The following is a 20,809-nucleotide window of genomic DNA, read 5'->3' on the forward strand; positions in this document are numbered from 1 at the left end:
CTCGGCACGTACCTGTCTAAAACGCATTTTACGACTGCCTTGAACTTTTTCCATAAACACTCAACATTGTCAGTGTCGGAACAGAAATTTATCCGCATTCTCCACCGAGGATGACACGGCGGTCGGATGGTCCCGGTAGGCCACTCGTGGCCTGAAGACGGAGTGCTAATATTATCTTTAATGCAATTTCAAAAACAATCTTTAATTCCTAGATAGATGGACGACGCCTCTGTTAGTAGTGTTATTTCACCCAGTGCAGATGACTTCGTTACGACTATTGAATGTATTTGAACTTTACTAAGACCGTGCACTATTACGCGTACACTACCATTTCTTTATTTGCAGTTTCGTCTGTCTTGAGGTGATAAAAGTTTCTGTCAGGGGAGGTCGTAATCTAGTTGCTGTTTATCCGCATTTCTCAGCTAGACAGTGACAACATTTAACGTCGCTCTCTGCTGATTTATGCGCTAGCAATCAAGTATTTTCCACTTCAGTGTAATCTGTGGTTACGTTCAGTCAACTGAAGTTAAATCACTTTCATTCACATTTCATTTATAGATCATTCATATTTTAAAAAAATGAAACAGTGTTTTGAAAATACTGGATATAATGGTTACTAGTGCAGATACCTTTGATTGAATTTTCTCATAATGAGAGTACTGAAGGGCGATCTGTATGCCAGCGTACCGACAAGCGCGGGCACGAAGATGAAGAACGCGAGAGCTGAGACATGGCGTCAGCCAACAGCGAGCTTACTGGGACCGCACCACGACAGCAGCGGCCTCTACAAGAAGAGAATACAAGTGCCGCTCCTGCTAGCCTCGGCCGGACAGTTGAAGATGCGGGCAGTAATAGTCCGGCACCATCAGATCCGGACTAGAAACCACGGAGTAGGAGGCGCACCATAATAGAGCCGCGATTCTGACTGTTATACTGAGACTTGTGTCTTATGTCAAGTGCTTAGATGGACATTGCATTACAATGAAAGACATTGATTATTTGCATGTTGTCAATCGGTTGCGACACGTTCTTGTAAACCAAAGTTAAGTATTGTCGATCTACTTTACTGTAATAAAAACCATTCATGTGATTTGCTTGAACTGTTGTATAGCTATCCGAGAAAGCAGCATCCTTTAGGCACCCTATAAGAAACGAGTGGCAAGGACCCTTCTATCATTTTTATTTGTTAAAAACTATTCAAAAGCCAAGGCAGCAAAAAATATTTTTTTTTTAAATTCAAGACAACCGGTTTCAACAGTATTAACTGTCATCTTCAGGTCTTAATCATCCTTTTGTAGTAAAACACGTTCATTTTACGCTGAGCCTCATGCACAAGATGTCAGGTGGATAATACTCAATACATTGTAACGTTTGTCATCTCTGAAATATTTGAAAACACACAGCACCCCGTCGAAAAGGCCATGTCCGTATACATATTGCTCACAGGGGCTTGTCACATGATACAGATACAGTGCACAGTTGCACATCTGTGTACGTATCATATGTACTGCAAAGAGATGTTTAAGACTTGAAGATGACAGCTAACACTGTTGAAACCTGCCGTCTTGAATAAAAAGTATATTTGAAGCTACCTTGGCTTTTGAGAGGCTTTTAGCAGATATTTTTATTGGTGACTGAGATCAATGTCCTGGACAACATTGCATCAGTATTTAATTCATTTGCAGACTAATGCGAGGGTGATTCAAACGAAAAACTTAAATATTTTTTTTAAATATTATTTATTGTGCAGAAGAGGTACAAAGCTGTATCACTTTTCAACATATTCTCCCCCAAGCTCAATGCAAGTCGTCCAGTGCTTACGAAGTGCATAAATTCCTTTAGAAAAAAATTCTTCTGGTAGTCCGCGCAACCACTCATGCACCGCGTGGCGTACCTCTTCATCAGAACGGAACTTCTTTCCTCCCGTTGCGTCTTTGAGTGGTCTAAACATATGGAAATCACTTGGGGAAAGGTCTGGTGAGTATGGTGGATGAGGAAGACACTCAAAATGCAAGTCTGTGATTGTTGCAACCGTTGTACGTGCAGTGTGGGGCCTTGGATTGTCATGTTGCAAGAGGACACCTGCTGATAGCAATCCACGTCGCTTTGATTTGATTGCAGGCCGCAGATGATTTTGTAGGAGATCTGTGTATGATGCACTGGTGACAGTGGTCGCTCTAGGCATGCAATGCTCCAAAATGACTCCTATTTCGTCCCAAAAGAGTGTCAGCATAACCTTCCGTGCTGATGGTCCTGTCATAATCTTACTTGGTTTTGGTGATGAGGTATGACGCCATTCCTTGCTCGCTCTCTTCGTTTCCTGTTGCTGAAAGTGAACCAGGTTTCGTCCCCAGTAACGATTCTTGCAAGGAAGCCATCAGCTTCTCGCTCAAAGCGCCGAAGAAGTTCATGACAAGCATCAACACGTCGTTCTCTCATTTCAGGAGTCGGCTGACGTGGCACCCATCTTGCAGACGCTTTGTGAAACTGGAACACATCATGCACAATGTGGTGTGCTGACCCATGACTGATCTGTAAACATGCTGCACTGTCATTCAGTGTCACTCGTCGGTTTTTCTGCACTATGCCTTCAACTGGTGCAATGTTCTGTGGAGTCAGAACTCGTTGTGCCTGACCTGGACGAGGAGCATCTTCCACTGAAGTCACACCATTTGCGAACTTCCTACTCCATTCGTAGAGTTGCTGCAGTGACAAACATGCATCACCGTACCGAACCTTCATTCGTCGATGAATTTCAAAAGGTTTCACAACTTCACTACGCATAAACCAAATAACAGAACGCTGTTCTTCCCCGGTGCAAGTCGTAACTGGGGCGGCCATGTTTATACTGATACTGCGACGGTATGTGTGCATGTGCACTATGCTGCCACTTGCAGGCCATTCTGCACGCTGTTTGTAGCATGCTTACAAACTTACAGGATAACGGCGCGAAATTTCCATTTGTTATTACAAATTTAAGGTTTTCATTTGACTCACCCTCGTAATTATAGCTATGATATTTTAGGTTGGTTGGTACCTTCAAGTAGACGTAGCAAGGAAAGCTATTAATCCTCATTTTCCCCTGGGCAGCGGGTCACATGTTGAAGTGTGGACGCATGGGCACAAAATGGTTAGCATACACTGACATGTGTAGTCACATTAGTAGTACAGTTACGACTATAGGCAAAACATTACATAGTGGAAGCTATTTGATGTGTTTGTGGGAAGACTGTTTGACGCAGAGAGAAAACAACCAACATACTGATGTGTGTACATATTTAGGTATCACATAAAAACATATTTGCACTGATACCCTTCAGACCCCGTATATCTTGGCGAACTGTTTTAAAACCACTTTTTGTACAACTTTCATTTGAAATACTTCTTTCAGCTTATGCAGTCAGTTAATTATTACTTCCTCAGAAAGATAAATTTCTTTCACTTTAGGATGTATTGATAACTCAATGAATTATTTATTATTATTACAATAACTCTAAGTTGGTTTAATCACCAGCACAGAATACAGTGTCACACAGTGTGTTTGCGAAATTCAAGTGGTGTAATAACAAAATAGCTGACCTGACCATGATGAGAACAAAAACTGGCTTCAACGTTGATACACAATCGTTCATACATTTTATTAATTTCGTTTCATGGTACAAATAACGTTGCAGGAGATGTAGCACAGCTTAGAGCCTTTTCTTGTGATGAACGGCCGTCGACCAAGTGAAAGCTGAATGCAGCGTCGTAAATTTCCGAGTCCACATGTCAATCAATCTACAAGATGTCCATGCAAGAAAAGAAAACAACAAAAAACCTTTGTAGTTTCACTTTAATCAACCCTTCTTCTTTCAGTAAATCTGTTGTCACACAGGCATCAACTCGACGTCCTCCATATCTCTTTGTCCTGGACGTCCTCCTTCATTTGCTTGTAACTTCTTCCTCTCTTCATATCTGTTGACATTCCAAACCATTTTCTCCCTCTCCCTCTTTTTAGTTCTACTTTTTTCCTTCATAATTCTCCGCAGTAGACAATTCCCACGTAATATATCTCTCATCAAACAAATTTTCCTCTTCTTTATCATCTTCATGAAGTACCTCTCCTCTCGTACCCTGCTCAGCACCTACTCCTTTCTCATTCTGTCGATCGATTTCGTTTTCTTCTTTCTTCTCTATAACAACATTTCAAAACTTTCTACATATTTTTGTTCTTTCTATCTCACTGTCCACATTTCAGAACCATAAAACATCACACTCCACACAAAATATTTGGCGAACCTCTTCCTAAGTCTAATAGGCATGCTTCCGGCTGTCAGCAAACCCTTAACTCTCCCGAAAACTCTCTTTCCCATGGAGATTCTGCGTTTCATTTCCTCTGGACAACTTCTGCTGGAAGTTATCAAGCTTCCCAAATATTATAATGACTGAACCTGTTCTAATAGCATTTCTTGAAGTGATATAGTAATTGAGTCGCCTTCCTTTCCGATTCTCATCACATTCTTCAAAACACTTACAATACTCCCCGTCATTACCTGGAGCTCTTCCTCCGTTCCTGCTAGCACAGTCATATTGCCAGTGTACTTCGTGGTTTTAATTCTTTCTTGTCCCAGTGCAAATCCTTTTGTTTTTTCAGGAAACATATTGAAAAGTAATTATTTTTGAATAGATTGTGCGAGTAAACAGTGATCAACGTTGTTACAAATATTTACTATCAAAAACAGTCTTGATCACAATTTATTTATCTCTTCCAATCCTACCTCTATCTACTTCTACTCGAACTAACATTTTTTGTCCTGTATAGAGTTGCTTTATCAACCCTTTATCTTTCCAATCTATACCTGTATTTTTCAAAATCTTCAATAGCACATAACGGTCGCCCAGTCAAGTATTTTTTTCCCTGTCGGCGAACCAAACACATGTTTGTCTGTTCCCTTCCAAAAACATTTCTGCCATATCGACGAACTGAAGGCTAGGATACAAGCTGCTGTGGGTACTGTGACAGAACACATGTTACGAAACACCTGGCGGGAACTGGAATACCGCCTCGACATTCTCCTAGGTACCAAGGAAGCACACGTTGAGACTTATTAACGTAAGTGGTCATAAAAAATTAGTATCACTAACCTATGTAACCGCATCAAATGTAACTTATTATGTCAAACGGTTATTCTGTAATAAATTTTTATAATCAGGGCAAGACTTTGTGCTCACCCTGTACTTTAATCATGGCGGTACGCGAACGGTTTACAGACTTCGCCGCTTCGGAAATATTTCCATTCTTCGCCCAAAAGCCAGTGATCACGCCGTTTTGACCGTCAGATAAATCGCTCCGTTTCCACATTACGAGAACGACTGCACTGTTTTCCACATTCCCTGAACATGCTTTATACACATTCCCCTCCCCCGCTATTGGTGCTGCCGTTTACCTCATGTGAGTGGTTATTGCACGTTGACATCGAACATAGGCAGCAGTCACATTAAAGTGACTGGACTGTACAAATTCGACCTGATCTCCTCGTACATTCTCCTCTAGCTTCTTTTCTATTCGTGTCAGCACTGTTGTGGTCACAACCTTGGTAAAATGGCGTATAAAACTAATTATTCTATAATCTTTACATTGACTGGTGTTGCATTTCTTTGGTAATTCAACCACTGTGGTCTTAAGGAGATCTTCGGGCCCAATACCAATGTTATATATTTTGTTGACCAGGTTTGTAATTGCAATCATTTCCTAAGGCCTTCAGAGCCTCAGACGGAGTTTAATTACAACCCATCGCTTTCTTTTTCTTAAGATCTGTGACATTACAGCCTTTATCACTGCGATTTTTAACATGTAAAAGTTTTTTTTCTGTATTCGCGTCATATTAACATATACCAATGAATGTTGTAACCAGATATCTTTGCCGCGCTCCTGAAAAGCGCAGAATATCACGATAGCTATAAACTGTTATACGCTGCTATCGATCAGTAAAAAAAAAAAAACGATGCACGTATGTTTAAAAATAACAATTGCCAATATTTACTTCTGCAGGGAGCCGCGCCGCTCTCTAGCTGTTCTTCTGTGAATGTGTTGCGAGTCGGACGCAAAAGTATTGTGCTCCATACTGATATAATCATTTTATTGTAAATTTAAGAGTTTAAGTGATTAAAAATATATGTAGCCACAAACAAGCGAGGATGTGTATCATGAAAATTCGCTCCACCGCCACAATGGGTGGCCATGTTAATGTAAGTTTCCGTTTCATAATATAATACTTGAAGCTTTGAAGTTTATTTAATTTCAAAGAAAATCTCTCAACCTTATTTTCATTAATTATACTTGTGATAATCTTTCCTGTTTAAAAGATTTATGCAGCTTATGATCCAGCGTGTGTTCTGTCGGAACAGGAGGCTGTCGTGACGACATCGTTATAGTATTTATTCCAAGTTCTTTCAGTTCCGTTTATACGTTCGTACAAATCCAATTAGTTGGTCCCTTAGGTTTCTTTCATGTAACTTCCGTCTGTTTTCTCCGCGCGATCTTCCTCCGAAAAAAATTTCTGTTCATTTTTTTTTTAGTAATTTTCGATATCGCGAATGAGAAAAGACAGCCGCCTCCTGCTCCGAACGGAACACCACGAGTCTTCTAACGTCGGAGAGTACCGCACGAATTTTCCGCTAAAAGGTAATAGAATTTCTAAAAGCTGGATCAATTACACATGTTGCTGCTGTTCTGCGACAAATCTGGTGTGATTAATAGTAATTTATTCTGTCACGACAAAAAGAACCAATTTTATTTTTACCAAAGCAACAAAGCTTTCAATTAAATTACTAAAAAAAAAAAAACATACCAGAGATCCTGAATCGCTTCTCCACCTCACGTTTTTCTGTTACTGGTCCTAAGGGATTTAAACAATTACCAGTGTGGAAAACCATTAATATTAACATACAATAAACTATGTGGTGCACTTTATCGTGTATCGTCTACGCAGCCAATTCTTCAGTAGTACAGCAAAAAATCTGAGTCACTACTAGTTATAAATACTAACGTAGAATATGTGGATATGTCATAATCACGGTTGTGTGGATCCTTAATAGTGACGATACAAGCAACCCCAGTCACAGTAGTAGAGATGCCACTCGCAGGTCCTTCGATCAGCATGCAAATTGAGAGAGGAAGTAGCCATAGCAGTAATACGGGGTGTTCAAAAAGTCTCTCCGCAGTGCCGTATGATTGTTAGCCGCGAGTGCCGTATGCCGCAGTGAATACACCGAAATGAAACTCATTGAAATACAAGTTATTGATTTATTGAATATTCAGTTTCACTTACAGATTTTTACATTAAATGTTGAAAGTGTCCCCTATGTTGTTGAATACACAATTCAATTCGTCTTACCATCTTTCCAAATACAAGCTGTAACATTTCTTCTGTGACAGAAGCAGTGAAAGTGGATATTGCAGTTTTCAATTTATCGATAGTTTTGGGACGGTTTTTATGGACAGTTGCTTTCGCTGCACCCCAGAAGAAAAAGTCAAGTAGTGTTAGGTCAGGCGATCGTAGAGGCCAAAGTCCCTGTAAAATTATGCGATCACCAAAAACATCAGCAAACAGTGACATTGAAACGCGAACTGTATGCGCGGTTACACCATCTTGTTGAAAATAGCCGTTCAGTATTTCACTTAACACAAGTTACCCTATGAATGGGTACAGAATATCACTGCGTTTATTGTTTCGTTGAAAAATATCGGACCCACAATCCGACGTCTGGAAAATGCAATCTAAAACTTCTATTTTCACAGAATGAAGTGGGTCCTCATGAATACACAATGGATTTGCAGTATTCCACATACGAGGATTTTGCGAGTTCATGTACTCGGATAAATGAAACCACACCTCATCAGTGAAAAAAGGTTTCATTAAGAATATCCCTTCCATTTGTTGAACGAAATTTTTGGAACCATTGACAATAATGCAGTCTCTTGCCATGATCAGAATTTTTCAGTTCTTGCACGACTGTGACTTTGTATGGGAAAAGTTCTACTTTTTTCCTTACAGCTGTGTGGACCGTTCCGACATGAATATCGATTTCTTGGGCAAGTTTTCTTACTGACGTGTTCGGCCTCATGGACATTTCATTGGAAATATCGAGTAGTTCATCCTCAGACAAAACGCTAGGTCGACCACTTCTCAGTGCATCTGTCACTCAATCCGAACTTCGAAATTTATTAATCAAATCTCGCACAGTATCGCGATGTGGGAGTGTTGTCTACAGGGAAACTGAATGAAATGTTTGACGAACTGAAACTGTGTATTTGCCGCCATCTTTGAACACTTGTTCGACTAAAAACACACGTTCTTCAATGCTTAGCATGTCAGCAGTGACAAAAACGAAACAAACGAACAAAGGAACTAAACTTAAACGTTCACGTAAACACGTAACGACACACACCAACGATGCTACAGACGCTGGCTGAGATAAACGAAACAGTGGGATTTGGGAGAGTCCTCTTGAAGGGAAGTAACCCAGGCAGGAGAACAATCATACGGCACTGCGGAGAGGCTTTTTGAACAACCCGTAGTGACTATGGTGTGAGAAAATGCTCTCAGTCTTCTTGGCACGTCAGTAGACGTTACTCCTGATGAAGGTGATTACGGGTAATAACAAGAAGCTCGATTTTCTACCCCAGTTTAATACCGCAAGAAGATCGAGAACATTTTTCACGAAGATAACATCAAAGGGAACTTTGCTCCCATACTTCCACTGTATCGAATTTACTTCTGTTGAAACATTTGGCCCAGCAGTAAGCAAAGCTAATGTTAGATCGTTACATGAACATTCAGGTTATGGTGCAAGGTTGCATACGAGAGTGTTTGTCGAAATGTGTGGCAAACATGGAAGCTAAGTTCACGTAATTTTTCCCTGTCAGTCATATGAATTGCTATGACTGTGGAGTTTATTTACATTGCCTAGAAAAATCTAAACACAGTTCAGCAAGTCATCACCGTTGAATGATGTGGTATCTTCAGTTTGAGGAAAGTAAGGAAATCAAAGCAACAGTAAGAAAGATGGGGAAGATGCGTGAAGAAGTAGCACGCTACAAAATAGGCAGATAAATATCACATGTGTGTTTCACTATTAAACTATTAGTTGAGATTAATCATCCAAAGTAATGCTGCACATACTGACTTCCAATTCACCTGGGAAGTTGCAACTAGTATCTAATGTTGCAATCTGGTTCCTAATTTTCAGTGTTGCAGGACACACACTGCAGCTTACAGATGGTAAAGCGATGTATGCTGCCAGCAAGCACGCCGTAAAAGTCCTGCTCGAAGGGCTGAGAAAGGATCTCGTGAGCAAGGGTAGCAAGATACGAGTTGGGGTAAGTTATCCATTACATGTGGTACATGGCTAGCAGGTCTATATCAGTCGTTTTCATGTCAATTATATTTCCATATCACTACTGTTACGAGTACTTTTATCGTTTTCTGTTTTTCTGACACAACTTGTTTTTCACATATTCATATTCCAGCCATCCTTAGTAATGTAGCATATAACTATCTCCTAAAAGTACGCTGGTTCTCATAAAACAAGGAAAACTCAGATTACAATCAAAAAACTAAAATGTCGTATAGAACGTACTTTTCGAAAGTATAAGACACTTGACACAAGGTTAATTGTACAAGGAAACACAGTTCTGAATGAAGGATGAGTGTAGTATGCTGTTTATGTTCACCACATAAAAAATAGAGCAGTTTGTTTCAAATACGTCATATTAACTGTTAATTTTTTGACATAAGCTGCTTGTAGGCAGTAGTTTATTTGACGGGACTAGTCTCAGGCGTTGCCCACCATCGAGGCTCTCTCTACTACACAAAAGACACATATTTCTTATAATGCGTTACTTATGGTTTGCATAGTAGTGTTTTATGCACATGTGACTTTTCAGTTCTTTGTAAAGTGATTTCCAGTATGGTAATGCACTCTAGCGTATGCCAATAACAGTATTTAGTAGTATCCATGTAACAACGCATTTTGGGATTTGTATGTAAATATATGTAATCAGCATAAGGTTTTTTTACTAATATATACAGAATTATCATTGGTAACTGCTGTAAACGCGAAAATGATTTTGTTATACATAATAGAATATATAACACCACTTCTAATTTGTATTAGCTTTTTTTAGAAGAACAAACACGTGTGTTATCATTAAAGAAACTAGTTCTGTTAAATAAACTGCTACCAACAAACAACTTATGTTCAAAATGGTTCAAATGGCTCTGAGCACTATGGGACTTAACACCTATGGTCATCAGTCCCCTAGAACTTAGAACTACTTAAACCTAACTAACCGAAGGACATCACACAACACCCAGCCATCACGAGGCAGAGAAAATCCCTGACCCCGCCGGGAATCGAACCCGGGAACCCGGGCGTGGGAAGCGAGAACGCTACCGCACGACCACGAGATGCGGGCAACAACTTATGTCAAACAATTAATGATTAATATGATTTATTTAAACTTTCCACAAGCTGCAGAGCACCTTATGCACTAGACATTCTAGATAGTTTACTGCAAGTAAAATAACACTCTTGCGGATTTTTGCAACCCTCAGCAAATGAACTACACATACAACGAACTGTGGTGTCATTTATCATTGCTGTGTGCTCCATGTGACGTGACTGCCATTCATCTTACAAAGCTAGCCTCTGCATGACCATTCCAAAGTTGTTCTATGTGATTGAATTGTGCGACTGAAGTTTTCACGTCATGTAATGAATTTATTGTGCAGCACAGGATTTTCGTGGGAACTGTGTTAGGCTGGATGCTGTGTAACCATGGGTTTTTGAATAAATGTTTTATTATGACAATAACAATTTACGATGCAGAGTATATGCATAAATAAGGAAGTTGATATTTGCACCCCGGCTACGAGTCAATAGCTGCAAATGGCACAATACTTACGAAAAGTAATTTTCCCACAGTAATAAAATAATAACAGTTTAAAAGAGGTACTAAATACATACAGCAGCAGTTAAGATACATGTATACGTATCAGCTCCAACCAACAGAAAGTAGCTTTGCAGGGGCTACAGAAATATTCTTGCACAACAACGCTAGTTTAGGAAAATTTACAACAAAACCCAACTACAACCCTCGCCTTAAAATCACTCAGAGCGACAACACATATGAATAGCACATTGCACACTTGCAGAATAAGCCAACGCACAGTCAAGCTTAAAATGGTGCTAGAAACACCGTTTGCTATCCCAGTTAAATGTCAAAATGACAGCTGGCCACATCGTGTGTTAGCTGCTGCAGTCTCCATGCTCTCCTTCTTCCACCAGTCTCTCTGACTCCACGGCACTGCCTGTTTCTCCAGGGTCCGTCTTGTTTGCTAGCGTAAATTCACTGTCACTCGACTCCACTGTAGTGCCCACAATTACAGGGTGTTTCAAAAATGACTGGTATATTTGAAATGGCAATAAAAACTAAACGAGCAGCGATAGAAATACACCGTTTGTTGCAATATGCTTGGGACAACAGTACATTTTCAGGCGGACAAACTTTCGAAATTACAGTAGTTACAATTTTCAACAACAGATGGCGCTGCAAGTGATGTGAAAGATATAGAAGACAATGCAGTCTGTGGGTGCGCCATTCTGTACGTCGTCTTTCTGCTGTAAGCGTGTGCTGTTCACAACGTGCAAGTGTGCTGTAGACAACGTGGTTTATTCCTTAGAACAGAGGATTTTTCTGGTGTTGGAATTCCACCGCCTAGAACACAGTGTTGTTGCAACAAGACGAAGTTTATTGTAACCAAAGGACCGAAAAGCGATACAATAAAGGATCTGTTTGAAAAATTTCAACGGACTGGGAACGCGACGGATGAACGTGCTGGAAAGGTAGGGCGACTGCGTACGGCAACCACAGAGGGCAACGCGCAGCTAGTGCAGCAGGTGATCCAACAACGGCCTCGGGTTTCCGTTCGCCGTGTTGCAGCTGCGGTCCAAATGACGCCAACGTCCACGTATCGTCTCATGCGCCAGAGTTTACACCTCTATCCATACAAAATTCAAATGCGGCAACCCCTCAGCGCCGCTACCATTGCTGCACGAGAGACATTCGCCAACGATGTAGTGCACAGGATTGATGACGGCGATATGCATGTGGGCAGCATTTGGTTTGCTGACGAAGCTTATTTTTACCTGGACGGCTTCGTCAATAAACAGAACTGGCGCATATGGGGAACCGAAGAGCCCCATGTTGCAGTCCCATCGTCCCTGCATCCTCAAAAAGTACTGGTCTGGGCCGCCATTTCTTCCAAAGGAATCATTGACCCATTTTTCAGATCCGAAACGATTACTGCATCACGCTATCTGGACATTCTTCGTGAATTTGTGGTGGTACAAACTGCCTTAGACGACACTGCAAACACCTCGTGGTTTATGCAAGATGGTGCCCGGCCACATCGCACGGCCGACGTCTTTAATTTCCTGAATGAATATTTCGATGATCGTGTGATTGCTTTGGGCTATCCGAAACATACAGGAGGCGGCGTGGATTGGCCTCCCTATTCGCCAGACATGAACCCCTGTGACTTCTTTCTGTGGGGACACTTGAAAGACCAGGTGTACCGCCAGAATCCAGAAACAATTGAACAGCTGAAGCAGTACATCTCGTCTGCATGTGAAGCCATTCCGCCAGACATGTTGTCAAAGGTTTCGGGTAATTTCATTCAGAGACTACGCCATATTATTGCTACGCATGGTGGATATGTGGAAAATATCGTACTATAGAGTTTCCCAGACCGCAGCGCCATCTGTTGGTGACAATTGTAACTACTGTAATTTCGAAAGTTTATCTGCCTGAAAATGTACTGTTGTCCCAAGCATATTGCAACAAACGGTGTATTTCTATCGCTGCTCGTTTAGTTTTTATTGCCGTTTCAAATATACCGGTCATTTTTGAAACACCCTGTAGATACACCACAGCCTACAATACAATCAGAATATACCACAGCTTCGCTGTACCTTCTCAATTCAAGTACCACTATCTAAGCCAGCTCCGCCAACATAGGAGCAACACGACATCACTGTGTCTTGGCATTTCAAATCCTTGTCACACATTAATGACAGCACCCATACTGCTGTGGGCACACTGAAGGGAGTGCAGTGCTTTACAGTCGTCGTAATGGAACCTTTCTTCTGCAATCCTTCCCCGAGTCCAAGCTTCTGTATTTTTTGAATGTACCGAGGAAACACCATTTGCTACGCCAGCCAAATGTCAAAATGACAGCTGGCCACATCGCTTGTTAACCACTGCAGTCCCAGTGCTCTCCTTCCTCCACCAGTCTCTCTGACTCCACTGCACTGACTGTTTCTCCAGGGTCCGTCTCGTTTGCTAGCGTAAATTCACTGCCGCTCCACTGCAGTGCCCTCATCTGACGACTGTGGCCAACCCTTTGGCCAGCTATGCTAATGAAAAAGATGAGCATAGCAGATCCGCCTTGTTAGGCCTGGCATGGAACTCAAGGCTTATCGTCTGGCCATAGCCCCCACCCCCCCCCCCACCCCCAGTACTCTCTCAAGTTGCTGTGGCAGCTTCCACTCCCTACAGCTACCACTATATCCACCTGCTATCACCTGCCTGTGCATCGAACCTCTAGCAGTCTGTCCAGGCTCCACTTTTCGGTGGCTATCTCTCACAGCCAATAACTCCATGATGTAAACAGGACGCAATGGCATGTCCTGCATAGACTGATAACACACATAATCTGTTGCCTCTCCTGACAGGATCCAGAGATGGCTTCTGGTTCATGCTACTTTCAAGTCATGTCGTTTTGCCACCGCAGACCTCAGAGTGTCTCTGCCTATCCCAGTTCCGCCGACGCATGTTTCCCATGATTAAGGCGCCACACCTGCGCTAGAGCGACCAGTTGGGTCGGCAGTAAATCAGAAGAACCCCAAAAACTCTGTTTGACGGCACAAACTCCATGCCCCCTCCAACCCACAAAACTGGACGCCACCCAACCAGTAAGGCAACAGAGCACCGTATTATCGTAGATCGCTGGAAGAACGTAAAGTACCTAGCGACTGGAAGAAAGCGCAGGTCGTTCCCATTTTCAAGAAGGGTCATAAATCAGATGCGAATAATTATAGGCCTATTTCGCTTACGTCAATCTGTTGTAGAATAATGGAACATGTTTTGTGTTCTCGTATTATGACGTTCTTAGATAATACAAATCTCCTTCATCATAACCAACATGGATTCCGCAAACAGAGATCATGTGAAACTCAGCTCGCCCTGTTTGCCCAAGAAATTCACAGTGCCGTAGACACTGGCGAGCAGATTGATGCCGTATTCCTGGACTTCAGGAAGGCATTTGATACGGTTCCGCACTTACGTTTAGTGAAAAAAATACGAGCTTACGGAATATCGGACCAGGTTTGTGATTGGATTCAGGATTTCCTAGAAGAAAGAACACAACATGTCATTCTTAACGGTTCAAAATCTGCAGATGTGGAGGTAATTTCGGGAGTACCGCAGGGAAGCGTGATAGGACCTTTATTGTTTACAATATACATAAATAACTTAGTTGACAACATCGGTAGCTCCGTGAGGCTATTTGCAGATGACACGGTTGTCTACAAGAAAGTAGCAACATCAGAAGACTCGTACGTACTCCAGGAGGACCTGCAGAGGATTAATGCATGGTGCGACAGCTGGCAGCTTTCCCTAAACGTAGATAAATGTAATATAATGCGCATACATAGGGGCAGAAATCCATTCCAGTACGATTATGCCATAGGTGGTAAATCATTGGAAGCGGTAACGACCGTAAAATACTTAGGAGTTACTATCCGGAGCGATCTGAAGTGGAATGATCACATAAAACAAATAGTGGGAAAAGCAGGCGCCAGGTTGAGATTCATAGGAAGAATTCTAAGAAAATGTGACTCATCGACGAAAGAAGTAGCTTACAAAACGCTTGTTCGTCCGATTCTTGAGTATTGCTCATCAGTATGGGACCCTTACCAGGTTGGATTAATAGAAGAGATAGACATGATCCAGCGAAAAGCAGCGCGATTCGTCATGGGGACATTTAGTCAGCGCGAGAGCGTTACGGAGATGCTGAACAAGCTCCAGTGGCGGACACTTCAAGAAAGGCGTTACGCAATACGGAGAGGTTTATTATCGAAATTACGAGAGAGCACATTCCGGGAAGAGATGGGCAACATATTACTACCGCCCACATATATCTCGCGTAATGATCACAACGAAAAGATCCGAGAAATTAGAGCAAATACGGAGACTTACAAGCAGTCGTTCTTCCCACGCACAATTAGTGAATGGAACAGGGAAGGGGGGATCAGATAGTGGTACAATAAGTACCCTCCGCCACACACCGTAAGGTGGCTCGCGGAGTATAGATGTAGATGTAGATAGCAGTTAGCTCCATCTTCTCCATTGGCGATCGTGGCAATCAGTCGCAGTTCCAGAACGACAAGCATTGCGAGACGTTCAGCCTATGGTCCGTCAGCCTGAAAAGTCACGTTTGCTGCTGAAGGGGTGACCATCAGCAGGCGCCAACACCTATAACCTCAACACTCTGTACGTTCGTTGGATGACGTTTCCGGGCACAGGTTCCTATTCTCAATTTGTTCCTCACAACACCATCTACAACCCCTCAAATTTTATCAGTATCATGTTCTAACAGTCTCTATTTACTGAGGGCTTAAAATGGAGGGCAGTTATTCTGAACAGGCTATACTATACTTAGTGAAGTCATTAATTAAAGAACTGTGATATTTCTAAGTTGGCATGAGAAATGCTTGCTGTATATGACATACACATTGCTGTTGAATTACTGCTTTCTAACGCCGTTTTCTAGCAGCCATGATCATATCGATAAAAACCCCAATATCTCGTTAAAGCACTCCGTCGTCAGGCCACAAGTGGCCTATCGGGACCATCCGACCGCCCTGTCATACTCAGGTGAGGATGTGGATAGGAGAGGCGTGTGGTCAACATACCGATCTCGCGGTCGTTATGATGGTTTTCTTTGACCGGAGCCGCTACTGTTTGGTCGAGTAGCTCCTCAATTGGCATCACGAGGCTAAGTGAACCCCGAAAAGTGGCAACAGCGCATGACGGCCCAGATGGTCACCAATCCAACAGCCAGCCATGCCCGGACAGCACATCGATGATCTGACGGGAACTGGTGTATCCACTGAGGCAACGCCGTCGCTAATATCTCGTTAAGTACATGCTCAATTTTGAAGAAACTTGTCGAAATTTGCTTTCTTGGTGCGCTTCTTGCATTGACCGTGTAATATTTACTGCACAAGTTTTTATTAGCGATTCTAAAATGAATGTACAATGGGCTGTGATGTCATCACTGGAATCTTGATATGGACGGTTGACAGAGTGGTCAGTTGTGTGTAAACAGATGGCAGCTATGAGGAAGCCTCATTTGCTTCCCCACATACACTACCTTTTTACACGCGCAGTAGTAACTATACTCACGGATAGCTGATCGTATACAGAGAGAATGTTAATTGTGATTACTCTGAACTGCCAATGTACTGATGAGTAGTGTTAATCTTTCTGTGTATAAACATGTATGAGCACAGGCGTGTCTGTGTTTGTGTGTGTGTGTGTGTGTGTGTGTGTGTGTGTGTACGTGCGTGCGTGTTTTTCAAAATTTCATTTCTGTGACTGCACATACTTTTTATTGCGACACATGTTTTCTTACAGGAAGTTTCTCCAGGTTTAGTGCTAACTGAGGGAATAACAAACGTAGCGGCTGCTGCTCCGAAGGGAAACGATTTCTTCTCCAAATTGAACGATATACCTTCTTTGGAATCAGAAGACGTAGCAGGAGCTGTTCTTTATATGTTGTCCCAGCATCCTCGCGTTCAGGTGTGTACCATGCGCTATAGAATCGATGGAGTGGAGGTTCGGGTTCATTCCGTGTAGACTGATAATTTCACTTTAAAATAATTCGGGACTTCATCCATGTTTACCCAGTAATCTCTGTAATAAGATGTTTGAACGGTGACTACCTAGTGTGAAGTGATCTAATAGCTCAGATCGAGCACTTCTACTTTTTTTTCTTCTTTTGCTTAATAATTATCATGTACCAGCTACAAAGTTTTATGTGGGAGTTGTGTGTAGCGGCTCTAGCTCGCGTAGTTTTATCACTATGCTTTGGCCTCCGCTATTCAATTAATTGGACTAACAGCAAGTTCCAGAAAACCAAACCCATCAACACTCGGCAACTCTAAGATAGCCACCACACTCTACCTGGATGTAGTATCACTTGGTACGACTTAGGAGACAGGGATCATCAAAGTAGTAGGTGTAACATGAAATATTTTAACGGCGGGAATTGTGGGTATAGACAAACGAATATTATGATGAACATTATTCAGTACATGATGTAAAAGGCAATATTTTGTTTGACAGCGGCAGATAAAGTAACATTTTTTCTACATCAGAGCTTAGAAGTACACCTTAAAGTATGAAAACATCATTATAGAAAATACAAAAACTGCTGAATGACACAGCTTGTAGAAAACGATACAACATTAAGTACAGCAAATAATCCACTTAATAAACGAAAAATTATGAGTTGACTTAGATGGAAAAAAGATTTCGGTAAGAGCAGGAGGAGATCCGAAATTAAACGTCAAGTAACGGCTTTATATTGTTGAAGATATTTTTATTACAGAACTGCAGCTGCTCATTGAGAATGAGGCTGTCATTTCGAGAAAGATGTTTAAAAATTTTTAATTCTTCAAGAATATCTAATCTACGTCTTTTCTTCTCGGTGTGCAAAATGTTGATATCGTCACTAGCATGAGGCGCGTGACCTGTAATCACAAGGTAGTCGGCAAAAGACGAGTTTTGGGTGCTAGTGTCATTTTTTTCTTAAAAGATGTTCTTTGTATCAGACTGTAAAGGCGCGTCCTATTGTCCTGCGTAGTAAGAAGAGCAGGTGTCGCAGAAAATCTTATAGACGCCAGAACTTTCTAAAGGGGAACGAGTCGATTTTAAATTATGAAAGAATTTTTTTTTTTAAATTATTATTGGTAGAAAAGCCAGCGTTGCAGTTGTATTTATTACGAAGAAGGCGTTGGATCTGATAGGAGATGGGCCCCAAGAATATTTTTTTGGGTTAGATTCAATGATAGAGGTGCCGAGCGTAGTAATTCATTTAACAGTTTCCTTTTTAAGGATGTCATCTACTACGCCGTGTTCGTATTCGTTATTAACTGCTATCGTTTCGAGTAAATTGATTTCATCATTGAATTTTTCTTTCGAAAGTGGAATAGAAGTAGCTCGTTGAATGGCAGAGTAAAAGAAAGTGGTTTTATGAGATTGTAAGCACCAAGTCAAGAAACTTTAATTGGCGGGTCTCGATTTCTGGTTCGATGGTGAAAGGTTTTTTCTCATGAAGTTCATTGAAGAGATTCAAAATTCGTTCAGTGCCATCAGCAGGTCCCTTGTAGAAGACTAAAATATCATCAACGTATCTGAAATAGGAGAGAATGCCCAATGCTGTAACTGTATAACAGTTGAAAAACTTTTCTTCTAGAGAGTGGATGAAAATATTGACAAAAATACCAGCTAAGAGATTTCCCATAGCGAGACCGTCGGATTCCTGGTACATTAGTTCATTAAATTCAAAATTGTTGTTTATGACAACAACTGTGATGAGATTCATGATGTCCGTGATTTGTTCACCTGAAAGATCATTTTTGAAATGATGTTAATTTTTTTCTACGATTGTAAGCGTTTCTTGCACAGGGACGTTAGATTAAGATTTTTGGTGTCTAATGAAAATAACTTGGTGTCTGAATTGCATTATAAATCTTTTATTTTATGGACTAAGGTGTGACTATTGGGGATGGAATAATTGTTCTCGGAAAACAATGATTTTTTTTTTTTTAGAGTTTCATGCAGAAATTTGGCCAAATCATGGTACGCGCTATTCATACTATTAGATATCGGCCGTATCGGGCGATTAGGTTTGTGAATTTGACATTGAGACCGAAGTTTTTGGGGCTGATGCTACCTGTAGCTCGACATATGCGAGCAGCCCGTAGAGGCTCGCTTTCCACGCACTTTACTTTAAAATTGTGACTAAAGCTTTTTCGCTAAATATTTATTTTATACATGAGGTGTAAGTACTGCTTCTTCTTGTACTGTTAATCAGTTTCACACTGTATTTCTATGCTTCTACATGAGCAAAAAGTTACCACGTCTGCTGTTGTCATACAAAACTTTGCCTGTGGGTTCATGTACTAAATACTGTTCATTTTAACATTCAGCTGTCGATATTTTAAATGTTAAGGTGCCTACTTATATTTACGGCTACTAGATGGCACTCTTGGTGTAATATTCACCTGCCCGCACTTGCCAACGCTCTTAATAGCTGCTGGCAACATCTAAAACTATGTGTTCCTAAATACTGGACCCCTTTTGGGATCAAAATAAGTTGCGTCAAGTCTTTATGTCGCTTGTTTTTATTCCTGGTACTGTTACAGTGTGTTGAGCTGTTGGTTGGAAAAATAAACATGTTACTTACAGCAAAAGTCGGTAAGGAATAAATATACTAAGAAGCAGAAGTGACTATATCCAATTCTTTGTATAAGTTTCGTCATGCTGTTCATGAACTTACACCAAGATTCTTACTACAAGGTTTTGTTCTCTAAAGACTTTCTCTTTGTTTGTAAAGTTACTCCAAAACATGATGCTCTTCGACACAACACAGTAAATACAAGCGAAGTTAGCCAATTTTTAAATATTTAGATCTCGATTGTCACCGGTTGCAAGAAAATGTGGTGCAGCTGAAATTTATTGTGAATAAATCTCCCTTGAACCTCCCTTAAAATCTTGTTCAATTTCTTCCTTAGATCAGTTATATAATAGCACTATAGCAGATATCTTGGTCAATTATGTTGAAATTCAATTTTTCAAAAATAATCCAGAAATAACAAATAAAATTATGTACTACATAAGATATGTTGATGACACATTGCTATTATATAACGGTTCTAAGGAAGAAATTGATGCTTTCGCTAACAACTTAAATAATTTACATCCAAAACTTGTATTTACAGCAGTACACGAAAGTAACAATAATACTAATTTCCTGGACCTCACAATTGCAAACAAGAATGGAAAACATAATATCGCTATTTATAGAACACCCACGTCAACCGATGTAATAATAAATGCTACACTATGCCATCCATTAAGATACAAAATGGCATTTTCTTAAAACTGTGATACATAGGATACTGAAATTACCTCTTCAACCTGATGCAATCCAGAAGGAAATTGATACATTAAAACAGATAGCAGTTGCTAACAATTATAATTCCCATCAGGTTGATCTCTTATATCAAAAAGTACTAGAAACAAATGATGCTGTTATAAATTTCAAGAAGAGATTTACAAAAATGACATACATGGGACCTATTTCAGATAAAATAAATAAATTATTTAAGAATACAAGCGTGACAATAGCATTTAAAACCAATAACCCACTACAGATGAAACTGAAACACACAATTGGGGAATCAAATATTACCAAAAGTCAGGCGTTTAGAAAATAATATGTAATGACTGAGAAACAGTATATATGCCAAACTGGCCGTAAGTTTCTAACACGTTTTAAAGGACATACTACTGGTACTGCACGTACCAAATCAATATTTGGTCATCATCTTGAGTGATACTATCATTCTGAGGGTTCCATTTCTAACAATTTGAAGATATTACATACTGTGCCAAAAGGACTACTGCTAAATA

General features: G+C 40.8%; 1 protein-coding gene across 1 annotated transcript in view; it reads left to right on the forward strand.

Annotated features, from left to right (window-relative positions):
* The window catches only part of LOC124776092 (dehydrogenase/reductase SDR family member 11-like), an 81,434-nt gene that overhangs the window by 56,840 nt on the left and 3,785 nt on the right, over nt 1-20,809 (forward strand). The window contains exon 5 of the mRNA XM_047250934.1: nt 9,232-9,361. Coding sequence (XP_047106890.1) covers nt 9,232-9,361 — 130 coding nt within the window. The remainder of the gene's footprint in view (nt 1-9,231; nt 9,362-20,809) is intronic.

Source organism: Schistocerca piceifrons, chromosome 2, assembly GCF_021461385.2.
Source record: "Schistocerca piceifrons isolate TAMUIC-IGC-003096 chromosome 2, iqSchPice1.1, whole genome shotgun sequence".
NCBI classification, from domain to species: Eukaryota; Metazoa; Arthropoda; class Insecta; order Orthoptera; family Acrididae; genus Schistocerca; species Schistocerca piceifrons.